The sequence below is a fragment of the Sphaerodactylus townsendi genome, linkage group LG12 (genome assembly GCF_021028975.2).
Source record: "Sphaerodactylus townsendi isolate TG3544 linkage group LG12, MPM_Stown_v2.3, whole genome shotgun sequence".
Classification (NCBI taxonomy): domain Eukaryota; kingdom Metazoa; phylum Chordata; class Lepidosauria; order Squamata; family Sphaerodactylidae; genus Sphaerodactylus; species Sphaerodactylus townsendi.
This window is the reverse complement of record NC_059436.1, coordinates 37,013,514-37,035,178: the sequence shown is the minus strand read 5'-3', so window position 1 is coordinate 37,035,178 and position 21,665 is coordinate 37,013,514. Positions and strand designations below refer to the sequence as shown.

Genomic DNA, 21,665 nt, shown 5'->3' with positions numbered 1-21,665 from the left:
TTGAAAATGCCGTGGTATAAAAAAATTAAAAAGCAAAATTTTGCTAGCAAAACCATTCCAAACAAAGAAGTTTATACCTGCTCAGCTTCTGCCATTTTTTAAGTTTTCCTTCCCAGCAGCCCATATTTTGGACTAGGTTTTCACATCTGAGGGCACAATTAGATGTGACACAGGAAACCTGTGATCAAACTTCTGTACACATTGTTAAACAGGGAAGCCCAATTTGTATCAGAAGCACAGTATATGAAACTGGGGGAATAGAACTCTAGAGCTCAGCTGCTTCCCCTGCCCCAAGGTATTCCTAGTTGGGGAGTGGGAGAGGGTAGCAGGCCCCATAATGTACTTGTTCCCTTGCCTACTGGATAAGGTGACCAGATGGTCACCTTTGTGAACCGGGACGGGGTGGGGGGTAAGCGGCCGCGCATGCGCACTGCCTTCTGGGGCTTGCTGTTTCCCGCCCTGTCACAAGTCGGGAAACGGCAAGCCCCAGAAGGCCGTGCTCCTGAGGCCGCGTGCGCATGCACGAATGGCAAAGCCCCCCCCCCATGGACAGAGGTGCCTTCAGCTCCCGGGCCGCTCCCCCCACGGACAATTTGTCCCGCGTCCCGCAGGTTATTTCAATTGTCCTGATTTTTGGGAGGCTGCCGCACTGCCTTGCGGGACAAATTGTTTGAAGGCAGGACTGTCCCGCCAAAAGCGGGACGTCTGGTCAGCCTGCTACTGGACCTAGTAGCAAAGTGGGAGGGGGCGTTTTACAAAGGAGCTGGGGCTTTGGTCAAGGTTTAACCTAAAAAAAACAAAAAGGAGATCCAATGCCTGCTCTTCCCACAGTCACCAAGTCATCCCTAATACATGTTTACCCAGGGCAATATCCATGGTTTTTCTTCTCCATTTTAAACTAAAAATCACCCTGTGTGGCAAAGCAGGATGAGCATGGATGTAACCGGCAAAGGTCACTGCGAGAAGCTCACCCCCGAGCAGAGATTTGAATCTGTGTCTCCATTCTATGTATGGCATTCTTGTGACAACAATATACTGTCCAGTCATACTCTGAGAAATGATTTCTTCAGAACTTTATAGCATAAAGGCAACATGACTACTATCTCTATGGTTCACACCCCGGCTATCAAGAGGGGTTGTAAGTATGCTGTCACCATCTGGGTATTGGTCTATTCATGGCTTACGCTTAAATCGAGGAATGTTTAATAATCTAATGATTTTTAATTTGTGATTCTATATGTTGTAAACATATGTTTATATGCTGTACCTTAAGACTGCAAGGGGAAGGTAATAAAATAAAGAAAAAATAAGTTCCCTCAGTCTTTCGGTGTCCTCTTATTTTTATCTCCTCCCCCGCAAATGTATCCACCACCTCATTAGTCCACTTTATACATTAGATGAAGTAGAATGTTGCCCTCAGAAACCTTAATCAACAACAGAGTAGATTGTTTTGAAGTCATCACATGGTTCCTGCTGTGCTTCAGAAGATTTACACTGTTGTAAAGACATGGACACAAAGTATTCACTGAAAGTCCTCAGCAAGTTTCAATGACTATGCAAAAGAAGAAGAAGAAGAAGAGTTTGGATTTATATCCCCCCTTTCTCTCCTGCAGGAGACTCAAAGGGGCTTACAATCTCCTTGCCCTTCCCCCCTCACAACAAACACCCTGTGAGGTAGGTGGGGCTGAGAGAGCTCCGAGAAGCTGTGACTAGCCCAAGGTCACCCAGCTGGCGTGTGTGGGAGTGTACAGGCTAATCTGAATTCCCCAGATAAGCCTCCACAGCTCAGGTGGCAGAGCTGGGAATCAAACACGGTACCTCCAGATTAGATACACGAGCTCTTAACCTCCTACGCCACTGCTGCTCCTGTGCAAAGTTAGTTACAGCCTCTGGATCAGGGATTCCCAACCTTTTTGAGCTTGCAGGCACATTTACCATTCTTGCAGCATGGTGGGTGCAACAAAATGGTTGCCACAAAATGGCGGCTGCAGGAGGTGGAGCCAGACACAACATGATGGTCACAGCTTAACTCAGTAATGAAGGGAGGAGGAACTGTGCCTGGGGCATGAACATGCCCCCTCCCGCCCTGCCCCGCCCCGCCCCGTGACTGCAATGGCCGTGACCGGGGCAAGCCACCCCAGATGTCCCCATTGCATCCACGTCTCTGGCTTAACTGCTAATCAAATTTCCAATAGTCAATCAGAACCCTTGCTGGACAAAAGCCTTTGCTGGCCACGCCCACTTCTCCAAAACACTTGGTGGGCACCAGAAAAGGGGTTGGTAGGCACCATGGGGACCCCCTGCTCTTGCTCATGATATTCCAACATGCCCCCTGGCACATGACAGGACGCTTGCCCCTGCTCCTAGAAATACCAGTGTAAACCCTAGTTCACAAAAAAAGAGTACATGAGGTTGTTTCTTAACTTCAGGCTCCAGTGATGGAGAGGAAGACAAGAGATCTGAGATTGCAAATGCCTTAACAGTCCAGGTGCTTGGGAGCAACAGCCGCAGAAGGCCATTGCTTTCACATCCTGCATGTGAGCTCCCAAAGGCACCTGGTAGGCCACTGCGAGTAGCAGAGAGCTGGACTAGATGGACTCTGGTCTGATCCAGCTGGTTTGTTCTTATGTTCTTAGAGAATGTCGCATAATGATTATCCCATATTTAACCTCAACCCAAACCCCTCAATACAAAAAACTAGCAGGTCAAGGATAGAAGATTTTTCGCAGTGTACAGATTTTGAACATACAGGAACGTTATATACTAAGGAAAAGCTCATGTAGGTGATTTGAAGCAGTCCAGGATAATGTTATCATCTCACCTGCTGCGAGTTTGCACAACATCCATAGCGTTATCTGCAATTCTGGGGTTTAATTCTGTGGGAACCGACCAGATGCTTTTACCCAGTTGCCAACAGGAATTATGATATCTCTTTCTCTCTCTCTCAAAAAAGGGCGGGCTTTAAAATAACATCCCCACAGTAGTTCCTTTTTGGAACAAGTTTTTTTTTAAAAAAAACAACCTGAAGTCAAAGGAGAGAAATACGAGGCAGAGAAACTAATAGCTCCCACTCCATTTGAATAACAAGTGAAATCCTAAAAATACCACCATTGCATGTTGTTATGGACTGTATCACTGGGTTTTATAGTGACAGGAAGACTGCACTATAATCTTTGAGAAAGTCCTGGCATAAAGCACAGTAAACCTAACCTCTCCTGTAATGTATCCCCTTATCTAGAGCACAATAATTTCCCCAACTTTTCATGTTTGTACAGTTTGTTCAAAAACAACAATAAATACAGCCTTGAAATCAAGTTAAGGGATCACCACACAATCTTACTCAGAGCTATAAGAGCGTAGGGGCAAAGTGCAGGAGTCACAACATGGGCCCTCCTTACTACCCCATCCAGTTCTCTCCACAACCACAAACTCATTAGGTGGCTAGTAGTCAGGCAAATATGGTCCTAACCTCCATTCCCACCCAGAGAAACAGAAATAATAATTGTGACCCCCCCCCATTACATGGCTGAAAAAAGAATTTACAGACGTAAGAAGTATGTAAAGAGCTTTCAAAGTGATTTAAATATATTGCAATATTAATTATTAATTGCAAGGATACTTCTTTTCAGAATTCAATTCCAAAAAAAGAAACATAGGACTGAGCTGCAAATGCCATTTAATCAAATTCAGTTTACTTCCTAGTAAGTTTGTCTGGGATTGAGGCCTCTGATGAAGTTAAAAACAAATCTATTTTGTGATCTTTAAAGTAACCCAGATGTCAACCCCAATCACCTCAACATCAACAGTTATTTGGCACCTGGAGCTCTTTCCTTTTATTATTTTAGGTATTACCCCAATCAGTAACGTAACTAGTGTGGCACAGTAATCAGAGCCTCAGAGGAGCATAAGGCAGACCTGGGTTCAAATACTCACTCTGCCATGGAAGCTTCCTGGGTGATCTGTGGCCCATCACATTCTCTCAGCCTAACCTACCTCACAGGGTTGTTGTGAGGATAAAGTGGAGAAGGGAAGCCTACTGTAAGCCATTTTGGGTCCCTACTGGGGACAAAAGCAGGGTATAAATGAAGTAAAGAGATAAAATAATGCTATTATAGGTGACAGACCAATTCTGCCACAAAAAGCTACTAGAATTTAAGCAGGAATCAAATGGCACCATGGAGACTTAATAAAATGGAAGTAATTTTAAGTAAATATTGTTAGACAGATTTTTAGAACAGCTCCTATTCATTTTTAACAAAGCGAAAAAAAATTAAAAGTCCCATCATAACTAAGGCAGCATCCAAAACATCCTGAAAAGAACATGAATAACCCTCTGGGATGATTTAAATATGTGAAATATTTTTGGAAGTCAGTTATGCTTGTAGTAGGAGAAGCAAAGAATCATCTCTTCTGCAATTATAAACAAAAAAAATCAGTCTAGGTTAACACTGAGCTGCAGATAAGATAAAAAATTAGGGTAGACACAGACAGACAAAAAAAAAAGACAACCTGGAAGGACTGACTTCCTGGTGAAGAGTTTGGAATTTTTGAGACATAATCATTTCCACAAGCATGCCTACTTGCACTTCTGACAGACTCACATCTCTTATGGTTTATTTTCAGAAAGTTTACCTATTGTTAGCAAGCACTTAAAACATATGCCACTGTGACCAAAACAGGTAAGAATACCAAGAAACTGAACAGAAAGATACATATGCTCTTAATCTTTCCTGCCCGACCTTCCATCAAACCTACAACTCTCTCATTTAATGTGCTTTCCTTCACACTGAAGCCTCCATTGACTTAAGGTATCATCTCAAGTCAGAAACGAAATTAGAATCCACCACAGAGCTCCGAAGACACGCTATGGTTTATTTTATGCAAGAGACCTCCCCTTTGCCATGTTTCCTAACCCACATTAATACAGTGAAAGCAGTAGATCAATAGAAGGTTTCCCTTCATTTAGCCCTTTGGTTCATGGGATTATAGCTCAGAAATGCATTTGCTAGACCAAAGTAATTTTTGACAAGGGAGTAATTTTTGTGGGCATTAGTCACAGATCACTCTTAACCTAATCCAAAATGTTTCCAAATTTAGCAAAAGTTTTCTGACCAGAAAGATCTAAAGAAACACTGCTGGGATTTACCTAATGGATTCATTTAAGCCTTTTGATAGTATGTTTTTCTTGTAAAAGTCAACCAGCACTAGAACCAGTTGCTTCTGACTTCTTCATTCCAGTAGATTATGACACACTTCCATATCAGACTGCAACTGACCATTAACATAAAACTGATGCACAGGACAAAGTGGTTCTCAAATTTTCCCCTCTTCATTTTTTACCGTGGTGCAGATAGGCAAATACAAACTGTACCTAGCAAATGCATGTGCACTAAAATAGTGAGAAATCACTATTGCTATCTATGAAAGCAAAGGGTAAAGGGATGGCCCTCCCACACACTTCAGGACAACATGGTCATTTAAATATCTATGCCCATCTCATAGTCGATGTGCCACTGTACTTTCTATATACTCTAGTATTCATTCTCAAGTATTTGGAGCGAAGTGTATTTCAGTCTAGATGTATAAGGCTGGGGGAAAGTCTTCCAAACCACAGAAGCATTTATTGCACACTGCCTGTGCACCGAAGTGTTCCCACACTAAATACAGCCAACTAGATGGTTTCTAGCATGACTCTATTTATATTCTTATATTTTTCTTTAACACTGATGTACAAGTATTCCACTTGTCAGAGAAACTAAAATTAGAACAGGCACAAAAACGACAAGTTGGGAAGATGTAATCTAAATCAGAAATCACGTCTTTTAAGCCACTCCATGGTGCCTTGACACTGTGTGGGGCTCAGAGGGATATCATGCACCATATAGGTTCTAATGAATAGGCTCACTGGGTTGAATTGAGGTTAGAGTGTAAAAGTTAACCTAGAATTTCTTTGTTGCTGCAGCCTCTTAATGCCACTTGAACATTCCTTCCAGCAGCCCAATAAAATCCACGAACGGTATAAAAGCTCCTTCCTCAACTAACCCAAACATCTGTCTGAATTGCTTCCCCATTCATGAGAAACCATGAAATTGAGCGGGGTTGATAAAAAGCCATTTTACAAAGGTGCCTACACCTCCTTGTCATGTGTGCCTCAAACAACGAAACCAAAAGGGCAACACCAGCCACATCCATCCCTTCTGCACCAGAAGGTCCTGAATCTTACAGCTCTTACTCATTAGGTACATCAGTGAGAGAGAAAGAGATAGTACTTTCTTTTCTCTCCATGTACAGTGAGAGGAGCACAAAAGAATTTTTCATGTTCGGTGTCTCCCATTAGATCAATTAATATTCAAAGGAAGTCTAACACGAAGTTTAAATAATCATAAAGGGGGGAGAGAACCACCAATGTTCTAGAAGCTTCTCTAGACCTTTCAATCAATTTTATTTATATGCAAAACCAAGAGAAACTCAGGGAAAAAAACACCACAAAGCTCCTCCTGATGCTAAAGCTCTCAATTTACTGACAGGCAAATGGCTTCATGCTGCCACTTAATCTCATTTCTTGCATAATGCCCTCTAATTAGCATATCAAAGTGAATTAATACTTCTAGGGCATTAGCAATGGGAAAAATCTGCTCCAGGCTTCACAATAGCAGTTAAGCAGGAGCCAAGAAATCCTCCCCCCCAAAAAAAGCAAACCCCAAACCACTTTGCATTGCAAAACTGTTCCATTTATTTATCCTCTCTCCCTCTAAACACTTTTACCGCACACTGTTTTACTACTACTCACCAAACAAAATGATAATTGCCAAAAAAAAGTTACCAGCATCTGTAAGGCCTGCACAGAATCTTAATTTACATTGCATAGTAAGAGGATTGTGAGATAGATGGATTTGTTTCATTGCATCTACCCAAACATGGAATAGCGTTTAATAAAAACTGAGCATGAGTAGCTTCATTCTTGCATGACACCACCCAAAACAAAAAGCAAAACACCAAAACACATATATGTAACAAGCCACCTGCTGGACAATAGAGATCGGTTAGACAGGTTGAAGGTTAATGCAAAAGTATGACAACTGAATGAACCCTAAATAAATGCCCTTGAACCTAGCCTTACGACAACTGCTGCTTGTAGCCCATTTTGGAAAAATACATGTATAAAATTTGTCTATCTTGTTTTAAACCAGAGATCACTAAAGCAGCTGCTAACAATTTTAAAAGAGTATAAAAACCAAGACACCATATAAAATTAATATCCAAGTTTTAACAACTTTGACACATCTTTAAGCGTGCACAACGGAGATAAGACAAAAACAAAAATCACATGCAGAGAGAATGGATGGCATATGGTGGTAAATATTTCTGAATGGCCAAATCAATTCAGAAACCCACTTCAAGTACACTAAAACGACTCATTTTTCCACACATCAGAAACCCAATGCAGTTATGATTTTCGTTCTGTTTTTCATTTATAAAGTGCTTGAGTGCTTCGCAAAGTGTTTTATGTGCCATGTGTGAATTTGACTCAGAAAAGACTCAGCGTTCCTAAGAGGCCACCTTTTTGACCGGGATCCATAAGCTTATCAGGCTCCCAATTCTGATACTATGAAACATTAAATACATTAATATGTTGCCTATTCATATATAGACACTTGTTTATTTTCCTGTTAATGGGGACTCTACAAAAGACAAAACTAACTTAACGTACAGTTTGCAGGAGCAAAGGTATACAATATAGGAGCAAGGATGTGCCCATTCGCTGAGCAGCATCTGTGTTTTTCAACAATCCCCCCCCCCCCACCGCAGTAGGTACACCAAAGATGAATCCCTCCCTCATGAAATGACTGATTTCTAACAGAAAACAACCGATCTCTCAAAACCTACGCTGCAGCCGGCAGGTCTCTGAGCATCACCAAATATGTTTGACTACTTAACCTTGCAAAATACATATTAAACATGCTCCTAACAAGTTAAAAACAGAAGATGTTCAGTCTAAGCAAAATATCTCAAGGCTAGAGGTTTCTTACATGTCTGTTTTTCCAGAAGCTAAGCAAGAAGAACAAAGTTTTGATGGCAACAAACCAAATTGGCAAAGCTATTCATTTCTCAACCTTGTTTGCTTATGTGGCAGAGATAACACTGTGGGATAGTTTTAATGTTGGGCTGAAAAAGAATAAGTTATCAGTCTGGTTGATAAACAGCCCTTCGTTTAATTTTTTTTGAAGGTAAGCAAGTACCTGCAGAAATCTGAATTATTTACATTAAGTATTTTATGTAAAATATTTACTTTGATCATATTCAAAAGAACCGCCTACCAAAGAAAAGCAAAAAGTGTAACTAAAGACAATATTGGGGGTTGAGGGGGGAGATGCTAAGCAAATGTTATCCAAACTATACTGATCACTTTGATAAGCAAATAGCAGTAAACAAGATTGGGGGGGGAGGGGGCTAGCCAAACCATTCTTCTCCTGCTGTCAATTGATAGGAACCTTTACATCTCACTCAATCAATGATACATAAGGGAGGAGGTTGAAGGGGGAACTAATCAAGTTCAGATTTATGTAAAATTGTTAGTATTCAAGCCTATTAGTCATTTCTATTTAGCTTAAAATATTCAGCTAGCCCTCAATCTGTAAGGCTTGGAAATGCAACAGAAACGGAGAACCAGTCAGGAAGATGAGATGGATAACACTCCACACTTATGAGTATCATACTGTATCAACACAAAGCTTTTTAGAGAGTTCCAAGTACTGTTACAAAATCATCAGACTGTGCTTTGTCTGTGGAGTTCTGATCACAGCCATCCAAACTGCTTACTGCTGGAATTGTCTAAGGGTCACAGAATATACACAGCATGGAAATGGGCCTGCCTCATCTAAGGCAGTAGAAACTGAGTTGACAAATCTATTAAAATTGGTACACACTCTGGCTAGACAGCCTCACTAAACTATCAGTAACAAATCTTTTTTAACTCTGAGCAAAAAGGACCTAAGTGGAAACAAATATCTCATAAATAATTGGACAGAAGCCGATAATAAGTTTATAATATTTAAAAAAAAACATGCACAGCCGCTGCAATTTCAGGAAGCAAATTAAGTCTAGTTTAGGCAAGAAGAGAGAAAAGAAATACACATACTGAATTAGTATTGACAAGCAGGTCTGATTATACCTTATAGGTTCAAAGGGAGGAAGAAAGTGGCAGGGAAAAGAGAGAAAGAAACCTCCTAATCAAATTGAGGCTTATTTGTAACCTCAACACAGCTAGGTCCTCTAGCTAAGGTATTGTGCAGTAACAGGTCTCTTTCTGACCAAGTATCTACTGGAGGTTGGATCAAAGCAGCCTAATACACATCTTTTTTTAAACAAAAGAAAGAACCTATTAATAGTTGTTAGAGTCAGAGGTGGGGGTGGAGGTACATTCTCCAGTTACTAAAATAAATATAGTTTGCTATTCATTCTACTTTGTTTATTTAGCCAAAAAAAATTTAAAATCTCTAAGCTTCATCCAAAATTTTAGACAAAAAACAAATTAAAGGAAATTTTAAAAAATATACAGTCTACACTTAAATGCAACCATTGTTTTAAAAAGCTGAAGAAAAAAATCACGCCTTTTAACTACATAAATTTCCACATGCACTTTTTTGCATATCGTAATCTAGTGAGACATAGTATGGCACCTACTAAGTCAGCTTGCAAATACCGAGTTTTTGTTAAGATATCGAACGCACTTCTTGCATTCTGCTCAAATGGCATAAAGGGTTTGTTATGACTTTCAACATCTTGATCGAAAGAAAGGGGGGGAAAGCTGTGCCATGGTTGGTCTTATCCTGACTGGCTAGCATAGCTATGATGAGCAGAAGTGCTCAAGAGGCAAAGAGGTTCTCCTCCGACATCAGTGCAGACCTCTGTCGTACTCCGATAACGGAGTGCAAGCATTTTCAGTGAAAAGGGGTTGCAGGGACAGTTATAATTGCAGCAATAGATATAATCAAAACTGCGAGAAATTATTTATAATTCATTTTGATCGAGGTATGTGCTGGGTGTGGGTGGGGGTTAGCCTGCGTGTGCAAGTCTTTCAACACAGGCAAAGTTTTTGACTTCTTGTAGCAGGAACCCTGAATTAGGGCTCTGGGCATGTTAATTGTCATCTCTTCTCTTCCTACAGCCCTCTTTAAACATAAAAAATGGTCCGGCCAACCCAACCATCCGAGCAGGCCTCTCTCTCCCCCTGCGGACACCTCCTGCAGCCGAGAAGTTCATTAAGTTTTATGATCTTCCCAAGTCAGTCCTGCTTATAAGCCTCACAAAGGCAACAAATCTGGCAAAACATCATGTATGTCATTAGGAGTTACTAGTGAATGAATGCAATTCAGTGTTGTAGTGGCATTAAATTAGGGTTTGGTTGGCAGCTGTCATATTTAACCGTTTTTAAAAAAAGAGACACACACACCATTTTCTCTTTCACTCATATATGCATATCCATCTTTACCTGCAAAAAATTAGAACGCACAGCTCATGTATTGATTCAAAACTCCCTGATACAGCAGCCCACGGGGAAAACGCAGAAATTCTCTACTCATTTTAGAGACTGTCAGAATTAATATATTTTTGTTTGGGGTTTTACTTAAACACAGGTACCTGAAGCTGGAGGCTAGGGGTGATCCAACTATGAACCATTTATTCAAATAAGACACCAGACAAAATGACATGGGCATATTAGCATAAAATAACAGGAAAAGAGAAAAAAATACAAAATGTGCAACAGATCCAGCTGTGCACAAGAAAGGCTCTTTGATATGAGTCAGAAGGACAATATACAGATTAACAAAACATACACCTCAGCTTGGAGCTATTGCTAGAGGACTTCCAAGACCCTCCTCCCAATTTTGATGGGAGACCACCAAGAAACAGATGGGTTGCTATGCGGAGGAAGGCAATGGCAAACCACCTCTATTCATCTCCTCCCTTGAACACCCCATGGTTGGGGTCACCCTGAGCCAGCTGTGATTCCATGGCCCTTTCATCCTGTGCTGAAATAAGCAAGGATCTCTTTCAAAAGAGACAGACATTCTGTACTTATAGGAATACTTTGCAGATATCATGTTCAACTTATTTGGGACGGGGAGGGATGAATGTTATCACCCCCTTCAGAAAAATATGTTGATAAATAAGTTTCTCCATCAAATTAAGAAGAAGAAGGAGGAGGAGGAGGAGGAGGAGGAGGAGGAGGAGGAGGAGGAGTTTGGATTTATATCCCCCCTTTCTCTCCTGCAGGAGACTCAAAAGGGCTTACAATATCCTTGCCCTTCCCCCCTTCATAACAAACACCCTGTAAGGTAGGTGGGGCTGAGAGAGCTCCGAGAAGCTGTGACTAGCCCAAGGTCACCCAGCTGGCGTGTGTGGGAGTGTACAGGCTAATCTGAATTCCCCAGATAAGCCTCCACAGCTCAGGCGGTAGCTGGGAATCAAACCCGGTTCCTCCAGATTAGATACACGAGCTCTTAACCTCCTACGCCACTGCTGCTCCTTTAAATTAAATAGTATAATCATAAATAAATTATTCAAATCTCAAATATACCCTACAAAGGAAAAGAAGCATATAATGATTACAGAATTTTAATGAATGTAATGCACCCTCTGACTCTAGAGTAGCAGATTTTTAATTTCTAGTCACTAGCTGCACAGAACTCTACCGACAGAAGTAAACAAAACAAAGGAAACCCCACAGTCACCACTACCGTATTAGAACTGCCAGAACAGACTCATCTATAGTCTTATGTTAGGATTTCGTCTCTTCACCACTTCCAATCCTTGCTTCTCTATTTTGTTTTCAACTATTGAGAGGAAAAACCACCACAACAATTTTCCTACGGGGGGGGGGGGCTCATTCTTTTGCAAAACTCCCCCACCCCCACAAAAAAAAGTATTATCGTACAGCCAGGTGCAGCAGCCTGGAATCAAAACACACAGCAAGGGAGGGAGACGGGGGGACAGGAACTCCATTTCTTGAAACACCCCCCGAATTCTTTATCCTGGACATTTAGAGCTCACATGAAAATAGATGAGGCAATGCATACATACAAGTTTGCCCATGTAGTGAAAAACAAAGGGGGGGGGGGTGTTCCATAAGAATGATCAGGTCATTGGAAAAAAAGGGTGAAAGTCACCCACTATTTTCAGAGGGAGACAATTACATACAAGATATGCAAGAATTTGCTTTCATGTTTCTTCAGCTAATGCATGCTTGGCCATTTCATCTCAGACAGGCAATCCTGAATGAGGACTCTCCTCTAAAAATTCTTGGGGTGGGTGAGGGTTGGAGGGGAGATGCATTTTTCTTCCATCAATCACTCAGCCCATCAATCCCACCCCCTCAAGCTTCTTGAGCGGGTAGGATTTTGCCTTTGGACAGATGGACAAGCCTGCCCTTTGTCCTGCCTAACTGTTCCACAGAAAATACAAGTTAAGGGCAAAATCACAGCCTTTTGGCTAACAACCAGTATCCAAATCACATCCTATTCTTAACAGTTGTTGGGTGTTTCTTGCCTCCAGAAGGAGTCACAGTCCTCATGAACACCCTTCAGCAGAATGCCTCCGTCCTGAAAAGACTTTTTCCCTTCTGGACTCACCTTTGACATTTGGGTGACTAGATGTCCATTCAAATCGGGAGGTTTTAGATGCCGGCAAATAAAGGATCACTGAAATCTGCCTGCTGCAGAATATCAAAGACAGTCAGCTCAAAAGCTGGCTGAGCAACAAAGTTTAGAAATAAACAAAACAAATGCAAAGCAAATGAGGGTGGGAGAGAGAACGTACAAGACGAGATCTATTTCTATTTGCACAATGTGGTTTATGATACCAACTCAGCAGTCAGCAGATAACTGAAGCAAGTTCCCTACAATAAGAAATCCAAAAATAAACGAATGCCAATTTATTGAGAATTATGCCTTTGCTGCTTCTACTTATTAAGGCAGAAATACTTACTATATTAGTTTGTAAAGGTTTAGATCTAATTTTGCAGTCCCTCGTCTACAACTAGCACACTATTAATTTAGTTTTCAGGTGGTTGCTACACAAAGATACAGATAAACAATTTCTTGGCCTACAGGGCAAGCACTCCTACTACACAAAACATCCTAACAAGGGCTTGTCATTCCTCCACATACTCCTCACTCCACCCGATAATATCACTATGTCTTGATATGAATACAAAAATGTAATGGGACAGGTAAAGGCATTTTTTTAGATCAGAATGCATCAGATCAAGGATTTGATAAACCAACTTTCAAGGCAGTTATTACAGCAATGTTCTAAAGGGATTGTTTTGCAGTAAATAAAGTAATTTTTTTTACTATTCTCCCTAAACAGGAGCACAAGTAACTACCAGCAGCAGCAGCACCTGGCCCCAATCCACGGTTTCTGCTTTCAAAAAAATATGTCAACATTCCAGCATTTCCATGTTGACCCTAAAGCCAAACAGAATGGGTTCTTTAGCCAAGGTATCACTCCCTAAATAGACTGGGCTTCTTGGCACCTAAGCAGTTGAATGAATAAAAGTTTTGAAAGGCATATGCAACCAATGCCACTTTGAAGTTAAGTAGTATGTCAAGAATCCTAAGTGTTCCTAATTACAATACAAAGATCATTCCTGATAGTGTATTTTTAGCCTTCAAGTATAAGAGCTCTTGAAACTGATTTTTTCCCCCTTTAAAGACATTCATATATGAACCTGCTTGCTTCTTGGAGAGGGGGTTTACCCACTGCATCTACTTTGAATGCATGCTAATAAATAGTTCCATCCTGATTGCCTTGGATATGGAAGATGCATTCTTTACATTGTTTATTTTCCCCTCAACATATAATCTTTTTCCCAAAAGGCATTTGAAGGCAAGTATTGATAACCATGGATACCCTCCACCTGCTAGATGAAGATGTGCTGAAGACAAAACCTGTCTCCACGGCATTTCTAATACAATACACAGGCACTCAAAGCCATGGACCGAACCCCGCCAGTTACACATCTACTGGCAACTGCCAAGATCAACAGAAGAGCAGCCCAAGAAAGTTGCCAGCTCTACCGGGCTGTTGCTCTGAGGGGCTGCTTTCTGCCATTGACTTCTCTGGTCCCTTGCATCACTTCTTTAAGAACCTGACACTCAAAACAAGGCAGGGGAGGAGGGGAAGAGAAAGAAAAAGCTCGGGGACCTTGCTGCTGTTTTCTCCCGATTACAGCCAGAGAGAAAATTAACCCTGAACAGCGACTCAGGATCGTTTTCATTTGTGTGTCATTTTGTGCTGGGATTAAGAATTGCAAAGAAATTTCCTCCTTCCGTTCTCCCCTACCTCCCAATCCAAAGATCAGAGGCAGACAAGGAGGCGATGATCAAAGATGGCTGCGTTTCCTAAAGCAGCTCTCCTATTCCTCGCTTAGAGAAGTATATTGCAATATTTACCTACGGGGGGAGGGGGGGAAGAGAAAAGAGGGGAGAGGGGGCTTGTTTTTAAAAGCTGCACAACTTGTGGTGTCCTACCTGTTTTCTCTTTGATTTCACAGAGGACACTAAACAAAGCAGGCTTCATTCTGTGGCAGTTCAATGCATGCTTTCTGCAAAATAAAGATAAAACATACAGAGAGAGAGAGACAAAAAAGGGTATTAGAAGAGGCTATTTGATAAGAAGTTTTTTTCTGTGAGAAAAAAGAAAGTCATCTGAATGGGGGAGGGCTTTTTGTGTTGTGATCTATGTCACCGAGTAAGCCGTTAAGATAGTGATTAGCAATAGAAATAGACTCTCTAAGGCATCCAGCAATAGGAGTAATTGCACTGTGGACGAACTACCTACTTTAAGGAGAAGGGTGTCTGACCTTAGACATTAGAAAAGTGAACTGGGTGTTAGGGGGAGGGGGGGCGATCCACTGCCTCTTTGCTCATCAGTAAAGGACAGAGTGACAAGAAGACACCCGGCCAACTCCAGCTGCCCTGCGCCTGCTTACCTGCCACTTGCAAGCCTGGAAGCGCTACGCAAGTGTTTTCGTTTGTTTTTGTTTCCAGATATGGGGGGGGGGGGGTGTTTAAAAATGGGGAACCTCATATGAAAATTTCCTGCCATTTCTTGGGCACATAAATCACAGCTTGTCAAAGCTTTCCAATCCGCTACATCATCATCACTGATTTATGAAGAGGAGAGAGGGAACTTCCAGAGTTCAACTGGGAGCTCTGTTTTGTATTTACTGAGATTTAGAAAAGAGGGGGGGGGGGGAGGAGACATGAAACTGTCTTCTGACCCAACAAGGTTTTGTTCGCTTTTATCAAGCTAACTATCGGAGCTAACTATCGGCACTTCGGGGATCTGAAATGCAGAGAAGTTTTTTAAAAACCACTTTTTCAGGAAAGTCAAAGCCTTCGCAAGATTGGAGTAAGATGGGGCTACATGCTAGTCCTTTCTCCCTACTTTTCCGACACCAGGTACCAGTGTTCAGAACCATGCATTAAAGGGGGGAGGAGGAGGTCATTAGCAATAGCCCAGATCCAGCATTAGGACAATAAAATGGGGGGGGGGGGTTGTTCACACACTCTTCTTTCCTATTCAGACCAACTCTGACTGTTGCCCCTGGCTCGACTGCTTTGACCATTTCTCCTCCAGCATCCCGAGCCAACCTTTAACTGCTAGAATCTTTGGTCCCCAACCGTGAGCAAGACAGGTAAGGCTGGCAACCATTTATTTTAAACGCTCCGTTCATAAACAGCACGCATACACACAAGAGGAGCGCGCAAGGCACACACAACACAACCAGACTCACAGACACCACCGGGGTGAAGGGGGGGAGGTTAATTAGACGGAACCAACTTTGCTTGCGCCTCATCCAAGCTCTGGTCCGTGATGGTCATGATCTGGTGCAGGATGTCTCCTATGTCTTGCTTTCGGCCGTCGCCGTCTGCCCCTTCGTGTCCGTGGGGAGGAGGCAGAGCCATGCCCCCCTGCACCGAGTGGCCAGCCAGGTTCACGCCGGCCAGAGTCTGCAACATCCTGGTCTGCTCATCCATGCCTCCTTCCGCAGCCCAATCAATGCACTTTGCGAGACGAGCAGCAAGCGGCGGCAGGAGCGGAAGAAACGGTACGCCGGAGGAGGAGGAGGAGAGGAGGAGGAGGAGGAGGAAAAAAAGAAAGGGAAAAAATTATAAGCGCTTCGCGATCAGAAGATGGTTTTGTGCTGGGGGAGAGAAAAATGCAAGTAAATCACTGGCTCTCGAAATGGAGTTCAGTTCCTGTTCTTAAGCGCGAAAAAAAAGGGGGGGCAGATATCAGTGTTTGGATATTTGACCGGATCTCCGTTGTTTATTCCACACTCTTCTGCTTTCCCAAGCAGTAAATCAATCTCTTCTTTAGTTACAGTCTTCTTTCATCATCATATTTGTGTCTCGGATAAACGGCCTTGATAAGGTGTCTGCAGTTTTCTTTCCTTGGTACAATCTTCATCCAAAGCTTTTATTATTTCCTTTTGGGGGGACGGGGGTGGGGGGAAAAAGTTAGTTGCTTGTTTATGTCTTTTCCTTACTTGTCTTTCGCCCCGTAAAATCCCTCTTCTTGGAGGAAAGAGGGGGAAACTGTAAAAAAAAAGAAAATATCAAAAAAGAAAAACAAGCTCGCTTGCAAATCCTTTAAAAAAAGTTACGAGCGTGGCACAAGGTAGGCGATTTTAAAAATCCCGCATACGAACCAAGCCCCCTAATTGCAACATTTAAAGGGGGGAAAAATCGAAGCCAAGAAAATACAAGCAAGAGGGGGAAGAATAATTGCCTTTTCCTCCCTCGGAAAAAAAAATCATAACAAACCGATCCCAATGTCTGTACAATAAGGGAATAAAATAGCAGCAAAAGTTTGGACTTGTGCAAAACAAAAAAACAGCGGATTTTTTTAAGGATGGAAGTTTTTAAAAAAACACAGAGAAAAATATTAATTACACCCTCTCTTGCAAAAAAAGCAACGTGCAAAAATATCAGCCAGCTGGAATTTATGAGCCCAGCCGCTCAGTGACTGTGTGTGTTTTATGTTGTTTGATGGCCGCTTTGGTGAGGGATTGACAGTCTGCCAATGCCACTCACTCACCCTGCAGACGTGTCACCCTGTGAAGGAGGAGAGAGGCAGAGAGAGGGACTAGAGGGGATGTGGGAGCCGGCCGGGGCCACGCCCCCCGCTCCGGGCTCGCCCCCTCCCCTCGCGAGGCAAAGGCGGGACAGCTGCCAACGAAGCCCCGCCCACCCGTCCTTCTCAGGCTAGTAGCCCCGCCCCGTAGAACTCCTGCCTGCTAGGCTGGATCCCGCCCCTCCCACAAATATTCCAGCTGTGATTGACACGCTTAAAAGGGGGGGGGGGGCAAAAGCCAGCAACAAACCAGGACCAACACTGCCACCCTGACCTCACGCTTTTTTGCTCAGCAGTAAAGCCCATTGGGTCAAAGGGATTACTCGCAGGGAACTATGCCCAGAATGGCAGCGCGAAGCTCCTTCATAGGCATCGAAGCGGTGACGGGGCGACGCTACAATAGCGCCTGCCTTTAAAGAGAGAGAGAGAGGAGCTCTCAAAAAAAGAGTTGGCAACCCGGGTTTCTGCTAATCCTCCGTCGCTTCATCTTCTGCTGTTGTCCCCCTCAGACCCCCCCTTCCCCAACTGCCTTTTTCAGACCTCGACCCCTCCCCTCCTCCAGAACCCTATTCTCTAAACGCCCGGTCAGCCCCGCTCGTTTCTTCTGGTGTCCCTCCATTTCTTTATCGCCCCTCTCCAGACACACTCATTCCGCCCCCATCGCCTTTTAGTGTAAGGAAAAGGACCAGCCAGCTCCCCGACTGTGAGTGATTCAAACATTACTCCTTTCCCCCTTCATGACATCTCCTTGCCATGAACTCCCTTTTCACGCGTCCGCCCCCCCCCCGTTGACTTTTTCTACCTTTCCCTTCCCCCACTTTCCCTGAAAGTTTTCAATCCGAATGCCCCGTCCCCTTAGTTGATGGCTCCGCCTCTTAGTCTTTTTGGTCATCCTCTAGTCCCACCCCTTAAGTGCTCTTTGCCCAACCTCCTGAGCTTCCCGCCCTTTATTTAGCTCCGCCCCGTGCAATCTCCCTTTTCTTTTCCTGCGCCTCGCTCCGCCCACTTATGCCCTTCTATTTTGACTTCGGTCTCAGACTTCGCCCCACCCACTTTGGAGGCGGGGTTTATTTTACGGCGCTCGAACTCCTCCTCCAAATCCCTATTGCCGGGGGCGGGGCAAAAAGGAGGAAGACGGCTAAGGTCTCCAGAATGCCCCTACAGCCTGCCGTTAGCTGAAGTATGTGGAGTATGAAGTATGCCAACTAACAATACACGTTCAAGTAAATATGCACCCCCCCCCGCGCGCGCGCAAAGCCGTTGGCCACTCAGAACGTGGGACGATGACGACATCCAATGGCAGAGGGCAGTTCGTCCCGCCCCCTTGGTAGGGGAACTTCTGATTGGGGCATTTGAACGGTCACGTGCCCTGGTGCCGGGCTGGGCGGAGGAGGTTGCGCCTCCCTAGCCTCTGATTATTGCCATGGCAACGGCTAACCTAAGGAGAGACGGTGTTGTGGCTGCTCCTGGGGAACGGCTTGGTCGAGGTGGCGGATGGCTTTCCTCGCAACGCGTCCCTCGGGATGGCGCTTTGCCATGGCAATCCCAGGGCCGTTTACTTGGTGCGACTGATGTATAATTACGCGGAAGTAAACCTTTCTGAATGCAAAACCATTAACCCCCGACCAAGTGTGCATATCCCACATCGAGGAATGTTTAATTAGTAGTAACAGGGTTTACTCCCAAGGAAGTCCATGGTTGTAGTGCGGGAAACTTATGAGTGAAAATTTTAGCTCCCTTTTACAGGATGTTTTCTTACTAGAAGCAAGCTTTGTTGAACACAGCTGAGGTTCTGCACCATCTTTTGGCTTTGCAGTTAGACTGAAAATCCCTGCATGTTTCCCTGGGAGTAAATTACACAGACCTTTAAAGGACTAAACAGCAAAGCATACTGTCAAGTCCCATCTCAAGAAGACCTGGGCCACAACATGTGATCCAAAATAAAGGGAAAATGGTGGTTTCCAAGTCTAGGTAAAGATCAGCATTTTGAAAGCACACAGATTCTTTCACAATTCGTGCTATTTGGTTGCATTGTTTTATACCAATTGGGTCTCTATGAGAAGACAAATGTAACCTATGATGTATCAAGCAATGTTGTTTCATCTCCATTCATTAATCTCATTGGGAAAGACTGGAGTCCTGTGTATGCCTTTCCTGAATTCAGCAGAGGATGCATAGAAGCAATCCTCATCTTTGGATACATCTGTTCTACTACAATATCCTCATATCAGAATTTATGATACATTAAAACTAACACTCACAGGGGAAGGGTGAGCCAGCAATCTCAAGTTACACTTTTCTCCTAATTTTTTGGGGTTACCGTCAAGTCCAGCTGACTTACAGTGACTTAGGGTTTTCAAGGCAAGTGACTGGAGGTGGTTTGTCATTGCCTGCCTCCACATCACAACCCTGGTATTCCTTGGAGTTTGCCCATCCAAATACTAAAAAGGGCTGCCCCTGCTTAGCTTCTGAAATCTAACTAGCCTGGAGCTATCCGGGTCATTTGGGGGGGAAATCTGATCCTCCCATATAAAATTTATTTAACAGTAAGCATCACAGCATAACACCCTGGACTATAACTACTTATGAAAATATTTATATGAACATTCTGTTTATTATTATTTATTAATGCCACATTTAAAAATATTACATTGAAAATTTATTCCATTGCACATTACTAAATAAATTATGCTTGTAATTTCTAATGCATTTTTAATTATGAATTTATCCATGTCTCCCTTTATTTATGATTGGACTGCTCCCTGTTGCACTGCAGCATATATAACGGTAGACACTCTTAATGAAGCATTCTTGGACACTGCATATGATAAAATGTTCTTAGAGTATTTTATTTCAGGTAATTTATGTGTTTTTTTATAGGCAATTCAGAGTATACTCAATAATTTCTACCTATTGGCACTTTTTTGCTTCTTGGTCATCTAACAGGAACTCAGAGGCTCTTACTTGAGAGTAAGTCCAGTGGAGCTTCTGGGCAGACTTTCAAAGGATCGGGCAGGGGCAGCTAGAAGTCTTAGCCCACAATCTCTGGTCAAACCCCTCAAGTGGTATGGATGGCCCTATCTATTAAGCACAGGCCTATTATATGAAACCTGCTGCTAATAAATCACTGTCCCTATTTTTGCTATTTGGAGAGATTTTTTCCCCATTGTACCCTGTCTTTTTTATTAGGCTCAAGGCAGCTAATAACAGCATTTTTAAAATCTGCTACACAGACAAACATTTAAAAGCTCACCCCAACAACATTTCACAGCCGCTACTTTTCTGCTAAACAAAAATGGCACTTGCAATTAGTTTTATCAAACAGAAAATGCAGTTCAATCAAGTGTTCTTAGCAATGTTTCACAAGGCTTTCTGAAGGTAAAATGGCTTGCTACATTGCCCCGCAAAAGACAATGCCACAAAGGTAGTACTGTTTCCCTGATGTTTCTTTACGGCTAGTTTTATTCATTTCCTTAGGTCATTTTTTTTGTCTGCCTTTCTCCCACAGGGGACTCAAGGGAAATTAAAAAGATAATTCAAAATATATCCATAATATTTACATGATAACTGCAATACAAATCCACTTCAAAATCTATATATTGCACCATCAACCTCAACCATCAGCCAGGAATGGTTCCCTAAACAGCTCAGATATATTCCGTACAACATGAAAGCTTAGCAAAGTGTTGACCTTCCGGAGATATTCAGGACAGCAATTCTGTAATGTAGGAAACTGCCAACTTGGGTTTGGGGAGGGGATTAACCTCAGTGGAATATAATGCTATACAGTGCACCATTGAGTGCAGGGGAACTGATCGCTATAGTTTGGAGATCAGTTGCAATTCTAGGATATCTCCAGGCCCCAACTGAGGTTGGCAACTCTGACAGCACCTACATTTTAAACTGGAAACACACATTTGTAAAATAGGTGTGATACATTGATAGCAATGAATTCCAGATTACAATCAGAATGCCCTTACGGTCACCAACCTCCAGCTAAGGCAAGGCATTATCCCACAATTATAACAGATCCCCAGACTAAAGAGATTAGTTGCCTGAGAGGAAATGACAGCTTCATAGGGCAGATTCTGTATTTTCATATGCCCTGTTAGCTCCCTCCCCAAAGACCTTCCTCCCAGGTACTGCTCCCAAACCACAGGGAATTTCCTAAAATAGAGTTGGCAACCCTAACTGCAATATGTTCAGTAGCTGAAGTCTTCAAGTCAAATCCAACTACAGCGCATTACAATAGTCAAGGTTTATATGCCATTAAAGGTATTAAATTTGAAAGGTTATCATTTAGGTTTACCAGATGCCTGCTAATGCTCCTGTGGTCCATCCATGTGAGGAAGCAGGCCAGTAGAACAGGAGTGGCAATCTTCATTACCCTACAATGATGTCACAGGTGTGACCTGGAAGTGCTGGCTTCACACCAGAGTGGCGCTTATAGCATTAATCCAAAAACTCAGTGGAGTTTCTTGTGGTAAGTACCCCCTTCTCCACATCTTCTGCTGGTTGCC

At 42.9% G+C, this 21,665-nt stretch overlaps 1 protein-coding gene across 2 annotated transcripts in view; it reads right to left on the bottom strand.

Moving 5' to 3' along the window:
- Positions 1-17,147, bottom strand: part of PBX3 (PBX homeobox 3) — a 216,832-nt gene extending 199,685 nt beyond the window's left edge. Inside the window, exons 1-2 of one of the 2 annotated variants that reach the window (XM_048512551.1) lie at positions 15,850-17,147; positions 14,535-14,608 (exon numbers count right to left, since the gene is read on the bottom strand). In XM_048512551.1, coding sequence (XP_048368508.1) covers positions 14,535-14,608; positions 15,850-16,046 — 271 coding nt within the window. In that variant the 5' untranslated portion in view covers positions 16,047-17,147. The remainder of the gene's footprint in view (positions 1-14,534; positions 14,609-15,849) is intronic. The other variant, XM_048512552.1, reaches the window with a different exon arrangement.
- Between the last annotated feature and the right edge of the window lie 4,518 nt (positions 17,148-21,665).